At 38.0% G+C, this 15362-nt stretch overlaps 1 protein-coding gene across 1 annotated transcript in view; it reads right to left on the bottom strand.

Annotated features, from left to right (window-relative positions):
* LOC132131382 (adhesion G-protein coupled receptor D2) overlaps positions 1–15362 on the bottom strand; it is a 78863-nt gene that overhangs the window by 60339 nt on the left and 3162 nt on the right. Inside the window, exons 7-20 of the mRNA XM_059543397.1 lie at positions 11907–11977; positions 11414–11686; positions 11188–11299; positions 10799–10936; positions 10604–10706; positions 10370–10481; positions 9911–9960; positions 9688–9814; positions 6403–6506; positions 5714–5816; positions 4500–4653; positions 3825–3958; positions 2644–2759; positions 1752–1872 (exon numbers count right to left, since the gene is read on the bottom strand). Coding sequence (XP_059399380.1) covers positions 1752–1872; positions 2644–2759; positions 3825–3958; positions 4500–4653; positions 5714–5816; positions 6403–6506; positions 9688–9814; positions 9911–9960; positions 10370–10481; positions 10604–10706; positions 10799–10936; positions 11188–11299; positions 11414–11686; positions 11907–11977 — 1718 coding nt within the window. The remainder of the gene's footprint in view (positions 1–1751; positions 1873–2643; positions 2760–3824; positions 3959–4499; positions 4654–5713; positions 5817–6402; positions 6507–9687; positions 9815–9910; positions 9961–10369; positions 10482–10603; positions 10707–10798; positions 10937–11187; positions 11300–11413; positions 11687–11906; positions 11978–15362) is intronic.

The raw sequence follows: 15362 nt of genomic DNA, 5'->3' as shown, positions 1-15362 counted from the left end.
TAAAAGTGGGATTTATAATCTTACAAAAAATGTCTATTTGAAATAAACGCTGATATTTTAGATTAACTAAGCATGATTACAATAAAAATACATCCAAGGCAAACAACATCCACATCTACGTCAAACTTTACCGTAGGATCTTCAAACATACCGGTTTACTTTTACATGCCTTTAATATGCAACTTCTCCTATGAAAACAAGTAAACCAACTAAACTGGGACTTTGTTTCAGAAAGGCCTACATCAATCCTGACTGCTGAGACATTTTTTAATTAGTATGGATGATGAACTCTTTATAGTGCGGTTTAATGATGCGAGTCAGGCTAAATCTCTATTGATTTTCTTGTGATATATACAGCTCTATTACGGAAACAACTGATTAAAGAGCTTCACAGATCGCAAACACAAGACTGAAACTGCTTGTAACTGATAAAGAATGATACACTTTTCTTTCTCTGATTGAAATATCACACTGTGATAGTCTCTATGACTCTCTAAAAGCTATTGGCACGGAGTATCTCAAAATGAGATCATTTTTGAATAACTGAAAATTATCTGTCGATTTCAACAATATCTAAAATATTTATAAACAAAAGAAAATGATTTGTGTTATGAAAGCCACTGCACAGGTTTTCCAAAATACAGCAAAATAATAATAACTAGTAAACAAACACAGACATGTACTTAATGCAAATTAACACATCTGTATATTTTGATTTTATTATTGGGTTTATTATTGATAATTATATATACAATGCTGAAGATATGTTTTGATGATTTAAGAAGTGTTAATCATGCACAAAATGACAACAAAAATATTAATAAATATATAAACAAACAAAAATATACTGATTTGTTTTGCAAAAACTACAAAACAGCAGAATATTGAAAACGAAAAACGATATTGGACTCATATTAAATGTATAATAAATATATATTTTAATAATTATTCCAAATGATTTTGAACAATAATCAATTAACATTTTAAAATGAATAAAACAAAAGAATCTACATTTCTGGAAATTATATTTGTTGATTTCATAATTGATCTTCATGCACAGAACAAGTAAAACAAATAAAAACATCCCACTTAAGGTTTTTTTTGAGACAGAGCTGTAAATGATGTGACTTTTGGAATAATTCAATGCAATATTCTGCATAATTTTGATTATGTGCCAGCTGAAATGTGGTATTATTATTAAATTAATAATAAATAACATACATATGTTTTTCCTTTCTAAATAATAATAATAATTACACTTAAAAATGTAATGACCAAGAAAATTACTAAATTAATCTGAATTTCCCAGAATGTTCAAACACGAAAAAAGAGCAGCTTGGCTGTAATAAAGCAGTTTAGGAAGAATTTCAACAACCATTTAACGGGAAGAGGAAGTAACAGAGGATCTGTTTGGAATCCTTTGTCTTTCGCCAAAAATAATTTCACCCACACTCTGACAGTTACTAAACGCTGGAAAAGGACTAACACAGAAAAACGTGGATGGCAAGCACCACAGAGATTTTCACGGGTCGCACGAAAGCTGAGAATAAAGTCCCAGTGTTTACCAGAAGTCTGAATAAAACTTCATTCCACTCAAGTCACACACACACACACAGATGCACTCAGTCTGTGCCGTCTCCATGTTAAACAGCTATTATCTCTTCACTCCCCACTGTTTACCTCAGCTAAACCCCCTGTGGGCTTCAGCGCTAATCCAACGGCGTTCACGTGCCGCTGAGAAAGACTCTTACCTGCAGCGAGTTCAGGAGGCTAAAGACGTAAGCCATAACCAGGGAGAACGGCACCAGGACGCCACAGAGCCACGTCAGGCCCAGGATCGGCAGCAGGACCAGTACGGCTTTCACCGCCGCCCTAAAAGCACACGCAAAATCAGCACTGATTTAGAAAACCCTTTATTTGATTCTAATCATGCACACAGATTTCAGGGGTCATTCCCAGCACAACAGGAGCTGCTGCTTATTCTCACATCTTGACAATTTCCATGCTAAATCACTTTTAATTCTGTTTAGTATAACATTACCTCCCTATTCAGGTAACCGCTAAAGCGAACCAGCTGTAGTCCGAACGGGCCTTGCCAAGCAGAGGAAGCATGTGTGTGATTTTCCTTTGGAGAGCGCTGGAATTGACCACCGGCTTTCAAGAGTCGCATTGATATTTTTTTTAAACACAGGGGCCTTCTGAGGGCCCCCACCTCAACGACTGATGCTGGAGGTCCAGACGGTTTGAAATGCTGGGTACGTGTGGCAGCTTAATTTGCGTTGTGGTTATTTACGGTCTCAAGGAGAAGCTGAATCTATAAACCAACATGAGAATCACTATAAAGGCCTGTTTTTAAAAATATAACGTCGGGTTCCCGCAGTGACTGAGCTGTCTGAAAGTTAACTTTGAGAGAAAAAAAAAGGTTGAATCGTTCCATTAATGGACCAAAAAACAAACAAAACATTTGATGTTGAAAGAGGCTGTAATGTGCAAATAGATCATTTTAATAGAAAGCCAAAATGAATGAGGACCAGTCAGACTCCACAAGCGCAGCTGTGAAAGGGTGCCTCCAAGTGGTGCTAAAGAAAGAGCGGACAAGCTCATTCGTACCCTTTCTGAGAGGGAGAGAGATGTCCTCCTAACCTTATCTGCTCGGAGACTTGCTCTTCTGGGCCGGTGTTCAGGGTCATCATCAAAGATCTCCTCTTGGCTGTGGCGATGGTGATCATGACCACACGGGACACAATCATGATATTCACCTTAAATTATACAAATATAGTATATAATAAACACATATTAGAATTTATAAAAATCATTATTATTATTAAGCTACGTTACCACACGTTCTTTGTATTATAGAAAAATACATAAAACTACATAAACGTTACACAGATATTATATAATAAGTCTTTTCCCGCCAGCATTTTTTTTTAAGTTGCCAGCCACCAATTTTGATGATTTTCACTATAATGTGATGGCCTGCAGTATATTTTGCTTTATGAATATTTGAATATACAATACACCAAAATATAGATCAGAGCTTCTACTTTTAAACAAAAACTATTTTCGTTTTATTCTAGCTTAAAGCATTCTTTTTTTATCAACACCTGAATATAGGTAGGTTTTCATTTTATCAAAAACTACATCTGGATAATATTCAGTACATTTATCAAGGCATAAATCCAGTAAATCGCTTCCATCTTCACCTCCAAAGCTTGCACAGTCAGCCATATACCACTTCCTGGATCATTATTGTACGCCAAAAAATTATGCAGTTTTCGTTTATATGCTGTCTATTGCTGATGATCCCATTATTTTTAATATGCATCTACTTACATAAGAGATCGCTAGTTTTTTTTTCATTCTGTTCATGTGTGTTTTTGTTCGGGAGGTTTTGTACTCATTCAGAAGATGTGTAATAGCGCCCCCGAGTGTATAACAGTGAAAACACGTCTTTGGCATTGAAGCGTTGTCTTCTATCAGATGAGATAACTAGTCAATGGCAGGGAAAGAGTTAATGTAATATCGACTACATTATTATTATATAGCTTATATATTAAATTAATAATAAATAAAAAAAATTGCCTTTTAAATTTTTTTCTGTATACCAAAAATAACACATATTATTATAAAAATCTTGAATATATCAATTAAATATTTAACATGTATATATATTACATATTACATATTTCACATGTGTATATGTATTTATTATGGAATTATTTTGTTACTAAACATACATAAAAACATTTTTGTCATTTGTGTTTTTTATTTATTTATGGTTGTGTTGTTGTTATCATTATTAGATAAAGGTAAAGTCATACCATAATAATGAAGATGACTGGGCCTGCAAAGCCCCATATGACGCCGTTCTGAACACTGAGCCAGCAGTGACCGTCCGCTGAGTATTTCCCAGAGGCAGAGGCCAGTGTGATGGTCACGATCAGCACAGGCAGACCTGTTAAAGGCATATTTCACCCAAGAATGAAAATCCTGTCATTAATTACTCACCCTCATGTCGTTTCAAACCCGTAAGACCTTCGTTCATCTTCAGAACACAAATTAAGATTTTTTTTGATGAAATCCGAGAGCTTTCTGACCCGTTCAAGGCCAAGAAAGGTAGTAAGTACATCGTTACAATAGTTCAAGTGACATCAGTGGTTCAAAAGTAATTTCAAATAAATGGTTTGCAGTAACGGTGACACATAACAAGGGTGACTTACTGTAAGTGTTCAAATGCTTTGTTGCATAAGTTTGAATAGAAATATCTTAGTTTACATGGCATGTGTTGACCATCAGTGTTCAATTTTCTACAGTTTGGATGTTAACTAATTAAAGTAGTTGTGTAAAATAAAATCCTAAAGTATATGGCAATATTCAATGCAACAACAAAATACAAAGCCATCGAATTAACAGGAAGCCTGCATTCCTGTACTCTTGAACCCAATCAATAACTGTGTAGTTCAACAGATAGGAGATTGGGGGCGTGGTCACATTACCCCAGCCAATCAGGTAGTAGTATTTCATGTGTCGGTCCTCGCTCAAATTAACGCTCACTACTTTGCTCCAGAGCAGCAGCCCCTCGACCAGCATCCAGCTGAACGCTGCCATGAAGAACAAATGCATCAGAGCTGCCACAAGCATGCAGGCCACCTATGGGTCAAAGGTCAGAGAGCAGGCAGTCAAAGGTCAAAAGATCAAACAGCCAAACAAACGTGGCCATACGCCAGCTTGTCCAACGGCAAATATGGCAACAAAACTAACGTTGTTTAAATCACTGTCAGACTGCTGGTACTTAGTTTGTTCTAGAAATAAACTTTTTTAAAAAGACTTGGTTTCCTTTTTTAAAATTGTATATTATAGCCTTGTTAGCATTTAATAAAGCAGTAATTTTGCTGTAGTTAAAGGATGTTGTGAGACAGATTTAATACAGTAAAAACATTGTAACACATGACCTTGTATGGCATAAACTAATGTTAAACAGACTATTACAATATTATTAATACAATTATATCACAATTTTAAAAAGAATTACAATTTAACTAAAACGAATAAAAACTTAGAAATTAGATGAATACTTAAACTTAAAATCTAAAATTAAATAAATAAAATAGGCATGCAGCTTTGCCAACTTTTAATATTTATTTTATATACTGTATATAGTATTTTTATATTATTATTTTAGTTATATTATTTCATGTTAAAGACATTAATTATAATATCATAAAACATTTCTTTTGCATAGCAGTTATCATCTAAAGCTAAATCTAAAATAATTTGTCAAATATTTTATGTCATTGAAATAAAGTTGAAATAAAATAAAATGAATATTAAATACAAATAAAAAAAACTAAGCAAAAATGAGAAATGTTGCCTTCGCAACTAACTGAAATAAGAACTACAAAAACTAAAGCTATAACTGAAATAAAAATAAATTATTCCTATACAAAACTTCACATAAAAAAATACAAAGCACATAACAAAATAACCAGAACTTAAATTAACTAGCATTATAATAAAAACTGAACATATCAAATTTAAAGTATTGATGCTATAATCAAACATATAAATAATGCTAAAATAACATTGCTGCATAAATAATTTAATGATTCACCATCTTAATCATTAACTCATTATTCTGTTAAAATATACCAACAACTACAACCTCGTTCAGAATTTTATGCTACAAATAAAAGTGTGAAAAACACCAAACCTTATTATGAACAGCAGAACCACTGCAGAGAAGGACAATTTGAGCACAAGTCAAAGACACAAAAAGATTTTTGTGGACTGATGTCCGATCCGATTTCGGGATGCTGTTAAAACAAAAAAACACTTTTCGTCATATATACATTTTCCGCCATAATTCAGAGATATTTTGAGAATGGCAAAAGTTTATGAATGTTACAATTTGGAGAAAAATCTGCCAAATTGTTATTATTTTGGTAACCATAAGTGTGTGTATGGGTTGATTAGCAGCAAACAGGCCATCAATCTCTTAAAGAAACCAGCTTGGCTGATAACTGCGCTGATTAACCTCCCTTTGTGTGACCCTTCCCTTTAATTAACTCCCCTGTAATGTCACCATAAAACTTCAGCTTCGGGCTCACTTGGCACAAAGCGCTAATTAGCTGATTAGTGGTTTTCAATACTTATTCAACCTCACTACTGAGCGCTATTGACAAGCGTGAGGACTGTGAGCTCAGACTGCGTGGTGCTGAGAGTCAAGCAAATGTTATGCTATGTCGTGACCCTTATGAACCCAACACGTGGAGTTAGACAGCATAAAAGATAGCGAATCAAATGATGCCAGAGCACTTCATGTAGCAGTACCCCCAACACAAGCACACATCTCTTGTCATGCTGTTGGTGTGGTGGTACATCCGTAAAAAAACCACTTACTCTAACACGGTAAACAGCACCAAGGTCACCACCAGTGCGCAGAGAGACGCTCCGGTTCCGATAAACGTCAGCTTCGTCAAAATGCTCTCCCCTTTAGCACTCCACTGCAGGAAAAAAAAACAAATCAAAACACAACGATCTCATATTCCTTACGCGCTGTCTGTCTCTCAATCTAACTGTCTGGAAATATACGTTAACTACCGTATATATATGAGGGTTGAAGCCATTACTGCGCTGGATGGTGATGATGTGGTGCTTAGGCATTAATGTGGATCATATTTGCTACTTATGAAGTTACATACGGAGGAACTTCTCAAATAATGCGCAATACAAAACCACAAAGACTAGTATTAGGGCTCGCTTGTGTTTGTAAGCTAACAGTGACCCCTATTGGACAGATTGTGTTAGAACAGAAAATGTGTGTTTAACACTTTTCAGGCAATAACTTAACTTGAAGTCTTACATACTGTACCATTGAGTAATTTATTAATTTTATTATAAATAAAATAAACATACAAACACACACACACACATATATATATATATATATATATATATATATATATATATATACACACATACACTCAATGAATTGTTTTTTATTATTATTATTATTATTAATATATTACTATCAGTTTCATATTATCATATATATATATTTCTATTTCTATCTTTTGCTGTAGTGACTCAGTAGTAAATATCAGTTTACATTTCCAAACATTATTTTTGCCATTAATTGTAATAATCCAGTGAGATCTTTGTTTGCACAAGGAGTCTGACAGCAGCCAGTGCTCCACACAGAGATCTGATCTCACCATCATCATCAGTCTGTCTGGAATAACATGAAGAAACAGAACAAACTGAGACAGACTCAATCCAGAAGAACTGTGCCAGTGTCTTCAAGAAACCTACCTGCAAAGCTACCTGAAAAACAATGTTCAAGTGCACCTAGGACAAAAGCTTTTTAACTCATAGTGTGGTCGCAACAAATGTTGATTGAATTTAGTTAAGTTAATAGAAGTTAATTAATAAAATCTATTTATGGCATTATTTTTGACATTATCCTCATTTTACAGCATTTTTACACAAGTGCCTAAAACTTTGCACAGTACTGTAGCTTTGCAGGTTTTTCTGTGGCTCAGTGGTAGAGCATTGAGTTAGCAACACAAAAGGCTGTGGGTTTGATTCCCAAGGAACACATGCTAGGTACAAAAATGTTAGCCTGAATGCACTGTAAGTTGTAGGTAAGTAAGGATAAAAGTGTCTGTTAAATGTAAATTTACTGTAGCTTTGCAGGTTTCATTTTGGAGACATTGGCACAGTTCTTCTGGATTGAGTCTGTCTCAGTTTCATTTGTTTCTTCATGTTATTCCAGACAGACTGATGATGATGGTGAGATCAGATCTCTGTGTGGAGTAGGGACGTGAACAATTAATCAATGATCTATTAATTGTCGATAAGAGATGCAATCGATTAAAGCTATCGATGGTCTGTAAACCGATTTAATGTTGGGGCTGCGTGCGGCTCATGCTCATTCAACATGTGCGAGCGGCTGTAAGTGATAAACGCATCATCATTCATTCACAATGTACAAATTAAGCTTTTAATGTGATTTCAACTTTAAAAGGACATTAAAATAGAAACTAAAATAGAAAGCAATAGAAATGTAGTAACTAAGTCATTTCCCCAGATAATTGTTTCATACCGTGCGCTTTGCAGGGCTGCAGGACACAGGACAGAAAGGCTATCCTAGAACTTGTTAATTCGTTCCTACGACTTATTCATTTGTGCCAACTGTCTATGTTTTATTAATTTTGTTCCCTATATTACCCATGATTTAACTGAAATTAGGGAACAAATTAATAAATCGAACAAATTCTTAATTCATGAAATCTTTAATTGTCCATTCACCACTGTAAGAGATGTGAAAACAGTGATTAAAAGTGAAAGATAATAAAATGAACCTGCGAAATTAGAGGGTTAGACTGTGAAGATTTAGCAAAAGAAACAATGCCTAAATGTAATTGAATTTGTGGAAATTCATGATCAACTGGCAAACCAGAACAAAGCCACATAAATGAAGGCTAGACTCGAACGGCATCCAGAGGCATGGTCGCGATCTAACATTTTCCAGTTCACCTATTATTCCTATAATAAACAAAGCTTTTATACCACACTTGTCATTATCAGAGCTTATAATGTGTAAATAAATAATTGCTGGATTCAAAACCAGCACTTAATTAACAGGGCGCTGTGACCGACAACGACACTGACATTTTCCCGGAGCATTCAATGATGTCACTAAATGATGACGCCACAGCAAGCATCGTTCACAAGTTTCTGCATGGACCTGGCTAGGGCACAGGTTCTCAAGCCCTGGGACAAAATGGGATGCTTTAAGGAAAATGTATAGCCTATATAAATTATAGGCCTAAAAGAAAAAAAATAAATAAATAAAAATATGCTAAAAAATATTTTAAGACTTAAATAATTAAGATAACGGATTTAAAACAGAAGTTTGGCAGCGCTTCTTAAGTTCATGGAAGGAAAATGGTGACAATGCACATTCTGTTTGTTTGCTTTATTTTACAAGAGCAAAAATCTTCTTTTTTTATTGTGAGTGTGCACAAATGAAAGTAAACATTTTTGCGTTTTTTTTTATTTTTATGTCTCAGCTGTTTCTATATCGCCTGTGCCTCGTGCGCACTTATTCTAGCAATTTATCTTACATCGCAGTCTGTTCATTATCAAAATTAAGTACACTCAACCAAACATATAAAAGCTTACACTGGTCAGTTTAAATAGACCTTAGTATACCGATCCACTCTGCTGTTATGCCAAGAATGTTTTTGATCATGTGAAGAGGACTTTTCCGTCTATATGCAAAAGTGTGCAGTACTGTACAAACCTAGTTTACATTATGAATAATAATTTAACATTCAGATACATTGCGAATATGGAAACATTTTGATTTGTGCCGAATGAGACATGAGCAGTAACCTCCAAATAAATCCAACTGAACCTGTGCTCTATCCGTCTCGTATGTATGCATGCATGACTGTCACGATTGAATCCACTGTAAATGCCGGATTTTTAAAAGCAAGTAGGCCTAAAGGAACACAAAAACTCTAAATCTGACTTAAAACTATGGCCTAAGACTTTTGCACAGTACTGTGTATATATATTCATATATATTTATTTATGTGTAAATATAAATAAATATGGTCTAATAAAATATATATAAAATGTAAACAGATTATTTGTTAGACTTTTGTCTAAACATACCCTGTGCTCCATATAATTCATGAGGACAGCAAAATTGGTGGTGTGGTTGCAGAAGCAGGAAGTGACATCAGAAGGAGAAAGCAGCACTCTGCACCCTTTACTGGACCAAGCACTTGTATGACCCACCCTTTGGACACGAGACACCACATCAGACCCAGACAAGAGATATGTAATATGACTTGACACCTGTCAGCAGTTTTGTAACAGGATTGCGTTCACTTACATGATATTCCAAAAGACGCAGACAGGGCTGACTTGTTTGGAATATTCGGCCTAAAGAGGAAAAAGAAAAAGTCTTTATTTTTATACAATATACCCTAAAGCTATTTTAGTTGTATTTTTATGTTTTCTGTTTTCAATGTAATTTTAACCCTCTGGAGTCTAAGGGTATTTTTGGGGCCTGGAGAAGTTTTGTCATGCCCTGACATTTGTGCTTTTTTCAGTTTCTTATAAATATCTAAATGGCTAAAGTCTAGTCTCACTGTAATCAGCACAAACTGGGCTATAATAATATGTGAGCAGCATGTATGTACATGATTGTGTTTTTGAGAAAAAAAAAATGTTATGCGTGGTTAGTGAAAAATAAAAAATTAAGAAATTATTTATTAGTAATTTTGTGTTATTGCCATTTTTTCACTTTTTAAAAAAATTAGTTAAAAACATTTTAAAAGAGTCTTTATACCATTATCACAGAAGATAGGGTGTACTGGACAGAGACCGGAACATTTTCTGCCCTGGAAACATCCCGCACTGTTGCTGAGATTACTGCTGTGGCCAGCTGACCAATGTGATGCCTGTAAATAAATGAACAAAACAGCGTTACAATAGTGCATTATGACAGCAGTCAATTAAAAATCCAGAGAAAAGGATTTAAACATTAATATTGGGGTAGAAAATTCAGCAGGCTCATGCTAACCTCTTGTCTGCCTGTTGGTCAGCAAGGGTTTTCACCTCCAGTCTAGACAACATCTCTAACAAGTTACTGTAGTAGGTATGAATAAGCATCACTTCCTTGTGGCCTGTCAAATAATATTAGCAAACAGTTGCTTCTTAAAAGATCTCAAATCATGACATTTGTCTATAGTAAAAAGGAAATGACCCAATGTCTCACCCAGAGAAAAGACCCTCTGAATTTCTGACTCTGGTATGAGGATCTCATCATCGCTGCTGAACTGACTGGCGTGAACCGAGGGCTTGAACACACAACCGCAGCTCATCTGCGCCAGCTTCCGTGGCTCCAGATGAATATCTAAGGAAGCATTTTAACTTTTGACTCTCAATATAACAAACACTCATCACTTTTTGTACAGTTTCTATGGTTGTACAACCAAAATTGCCATGGCTAAATGTTAATAAATGTTTGAATAAAATGACAGACCAGAGAGGTACAGTATATCTTTATCACTCTTCCTCTCAAGAAAACAAATATTGACTTCTATTTTTCAGAGGTCAGAGATGATGCTACCTAGTCATGCTAACTGAGGCAAAAAACCACTGTACCCATGTTCTTTGTTGACATTGTGAAGCTTTTGTGCTCGATCCAGAGAGCATCTGCCAGTCTCCACAAGAGCTTGTCGATGTTCTCCAGCATTGTCAAAGGTCCTAGGTAATTCTAAGAAAATAGAGGAAACGTACAAATCAACCTGACAGAAGAGTCACCGCTCACTTTTTACAGGATTCGGTTCCAGAAGAGCAAGGTAGGGCCAATTTCAAACTCACAACATACCCCTTGTGCTATCAAATCCCCCCAATGTTCAGCCATATCAGGGTTGATGAGCCTGCTGACCAGTTCCAAGCAATTGCGGATCATAGATATGAAGACTTCAGTGGGAACGGCTATTTTATTGAGTTGAGTGGCCTTCTCAATGGTCTCGGTGAGGTACAAAAGATCAGAATGTGTGATGATGTCTGCTTTGCTGTCCATAACACTCAATATGGCACTCAAGAGGGAAACTTGACGAGTCAGATCATTCTCAACGAATGAGGTTACATTTGCCTTCTGTGGAGAAAGAGGAAGATAGTGTAAGTTCAAGTCACTGGACTATTATATTGTATGTCTATCTGTCAATACTAACTGTATGTGGATCTAAAATCATGGATGATAGGTAAAAAAAATAAAGATGAAATGGATTTACAAGACTAAGGAACCATTTCTCAGTGAATTCTGGAGGTTTATAGTGAATCTAGTAAAAATCACCCATGAGCTCTGTCTAACTCACAGGTTTGGAATAAATCTCATTGCTGACTTGTGAGAAGAACGAGGTTCCAGGAAAACCAAAGTCCAGCTGCTCTAAAATAAAAAAAGAAAAGCTTGGATTATGACACATGGTCAAATGCACAAGAAACTGAAAAATTAAAAATTAACATAAAAAGATAACAGAAGTCCACACAAAACAAAAAAGAGAGCTTCTACAGTAGCTCGTAATATAGTCAATACGACTCTTTACTTACGAATTTTTATATAAACAAACAGTGAAGTAATAAACTGATGTAAGTCTCAAAAAGACTCAATGGTTCCTGGTTCATTTTGCATAGGACATCACTTAAAAATGTCTCAGTTATGTTCCATAAAAATAAAAAAATAAATTGAAATGAGTTCAGTGAGTCATCATTGTGAACTATATTCACTAAGAGAACCTGATTCACACTGCAAATTCACAAGCAAGTTCAGAGGTCGTTTCGCAAATATTTTTGACAGCCTCAGTAAAAAGAACAGGTTCATAAGAACAATTTTTCCATGAATCGGACATCATCTTGTTGCATGCACTGTAACATAGACTTTATGATTGCCTCCGATGACAACTAGATCTTAAAATTATTATCGCAAAATAATTTGTATTTGCAATCTACTAAATTGTGGTTTGGAACACTGTAATGTCCTTGTAAAACCTTTAGAGATGAAAATCATATTTTATAATATTATATTTTATACATTTTGTAAATGCATGTTACTAATCTTATTGTGAGCAAATGATGCATAAATGTTTATTTTCATTATGTTTCATAATATTGAATTGAAACCAATCATTTAGCTAGTCTGCTTGAACCCTATCCCTCTCTCACATTGAGACTTGCCTTCATCCAATCAATACCCAATGGATAGAACCAAGTCCAACCCTACTGTGGCAGGGGGGGCGTGGTTTAGCGAAGTCCTGCCCCCTAACTCTCTCTCTCCCTCTCTCTCTCTCCCCCTTCTCTCTCTCGCCCTGTCCCTCTCCCTAGGTCCCGTCCATTCTGCCCTCCTCGTGGGCGAGGCGGGATTGAACAAGTGCACTTCGTGAATCCAAGGGCTTATGGCTGCCGGAGGGGACAGTGCTTCCGTTTCTCTCCGCGCCAATTCTCTCCGCGCCAATATTCCAATCCACTCCCTGCCATTGGGGCGGCGGGTAGGTCTGGGCTGGCCTGTTGGCGTTGCGGGGACCCGGAGCATTTCGTGGACAGGTGTCCAGTGATGGAGGTGGGGACGATGGTCCGGGTCCCGGACGTCCCCCAGGTCACCCCCGGTCAGGCTGGCGAGTACCAAATACCTGTGAGTATCAAGGGGGGTACATATCCGGCCTTGGTGGATTCAGGATGTAACCAAACCTCAATCCATCAAAGCCTGATTCAACCGGGGGTATTGGATACAAGCCGCGTGGTTAAGGTGCGGTGCGTACACAGGGATGTGGTGGAGTATCCGGTTGTCCCAATTATTATTCAATTCCGGGGACAAAAGCATAATGTAGAGGTGGCGGTTAGTCCCCACCTCCGGCATCCGATAATTTTGGGAACGAATTGGCCCGCGTTTACGGTTTTATTGGGATCGTTATGTGCGGATGCCTCTTGGGGGAATAAGGCACGGAAGGAGACCGCGCGGGTACAGGTGGGAGAAACTGAGCCAGGACCGCTGGGTTCTGCTTCAGAGGGACCGAACGAAATCGGGAGACTGATTCTCTCGGAGCGTGATGACTTTCCTCTGGAGCAGTCTCAGGATGAGACATTAAAACATGCGTTTCAGCAGGTCCGCTCCATCGATGGCCAGCCTCTCCAACCTGCCCTCCCGCTCACCTATCCGTATTTTGCCATTTTAAAAGACCGGTTGTATCGAGTGACCCAAGACACTCGGACAAAAGTGAATACAACCCAATTGTTAATTCCGAAGAGCCGCAGGGAAATGCTTTTCCATGCGGCTCATTCTAAACCTATGGCGGGCCATTTGGGACAGGGAGCAACACTGAATCGCCTCATGACCTGTTTCTTTTGGCCGGGCATTCATGACAACGTGGGCAGGTGGTGCGCGTCTTGTTCGGAATGTCAGTTGGTGAACCCACCGGCTGCCCCAAAAGCGCCTTTGCGCCCTCTTCCCTTAATGCAGTTCCCCTTCGAGAGAATTGGGATGGACCTCATCGGGCCATTAGAGCGATCGGCACGAGGACATCGCTTTGCATTAGTCATAGTTGATTATGCAACACGATATCCTGAAGCAGTGGCCCTCCGCAACATTTCCGCTAAACATTTCCGTCTTATCTCCCGGGTGGGGGTTCCAAAAGAAATCCTCCCTGATCAGGGCACGGCGTTTATGTCACGTACGCTACGCGAACTGTACGGATTGTTGGGCATTAAATCGATTCGAACTAGCGTCTATCACCCACAAACTGATGGCCTGGTTGAACGGTTTAATCGCACACTTAAAGCCATGATCCGTAAGTTTGTTCATGAAGACGCCAAAAATTGGGATAGGTGGCTAGAGCCCTTGTTATTTGCTGTGCGAGAGGTCCCACAAGCCTCCACGGGGTTTTCCCCCTTTGAGCTTCTCCATGGACGCCAGCCCCGAGGGGTGCTGGATGTCCTGAGAGAAACTTGGGAGGAGGGACCATCTCAGGGCAAAAACGAAATTCAGTATGTGCTGGACTTGAGAACAAAACTCCACACGTTGGGGCGGCTATCAATGGAGAATTTGTTACAAGCCCAGGACCACCAGAGCCAACTGTATAGTAGGGGAACTAGATTACGCAAATTTGCACCGGGAGAGAAAGTACTTGTATTACTCCCAACTCTCTGATTTAACGAAATTACAGGCAGAGTTTGCCGACGTCTTCTCTCCCCTACCGGGCCGTACTAACTGATTCACCACCATAACGAGACCGAGCCGGACGTGGTAGTTCGCAGCCGGCCGTATCGCTTACCTGAGCACAAGAAAAAAGTAGTTCAGGCTGAATTAGGCGCTATGCTTGATATGGGAGTAATAGAAGAATCCAACAGTAACTGGGCGAGCCTGATAGTTTTAGTTCCGAAAATGGACGGCTCAGTCCGGTTCTGTGTGGATTACCGCAAGGTGAATGCTGTGTCGAAATTTCGACATGCTGCGGGTTGACGAGTTGCTTGATCGGCTAGGCACGGCTCGTTTTTATTCGACATTGGACTTAACAAAGGGCTATTGGCAGATCCCCTTGTCTCCATTATCCAGAGAAAAGACAGCTTCCACAACGCCGTTTGGCTTACACCAGTTTGTTACCCTTCCGTTTGGCTTGTTCGGGGCACCAGCTACCTTTCAGCGCCTCATGGATAAGATTCTGCGGCCCCATGCTGCATATGCGGCTGCCTACCTGGATGATATCATTATATTTAGTAATGATTGGCAGCGGCATATGCAGCATCTGAGGGCTGTCCTGAGGTTGCTGAGGGGAGCGGGGCTC

Source organism: Carassius carassius, chromosome 48, assembly GCF_963082965.1.
Source record: "Carassius carassius chromosome 48, fCarCar2.1, whole genome shotgun sequence".
NCBI lineage: Eukaryota > Metazoa > Chordata > Actinopteri > Cypriniformes > Cyprinidae > Carassius > Carassius carassius.
Note: the sequence above shows the minus strand (reverse complement) of the source record. Positions and strands in the feature narration are given on the sequence as shown.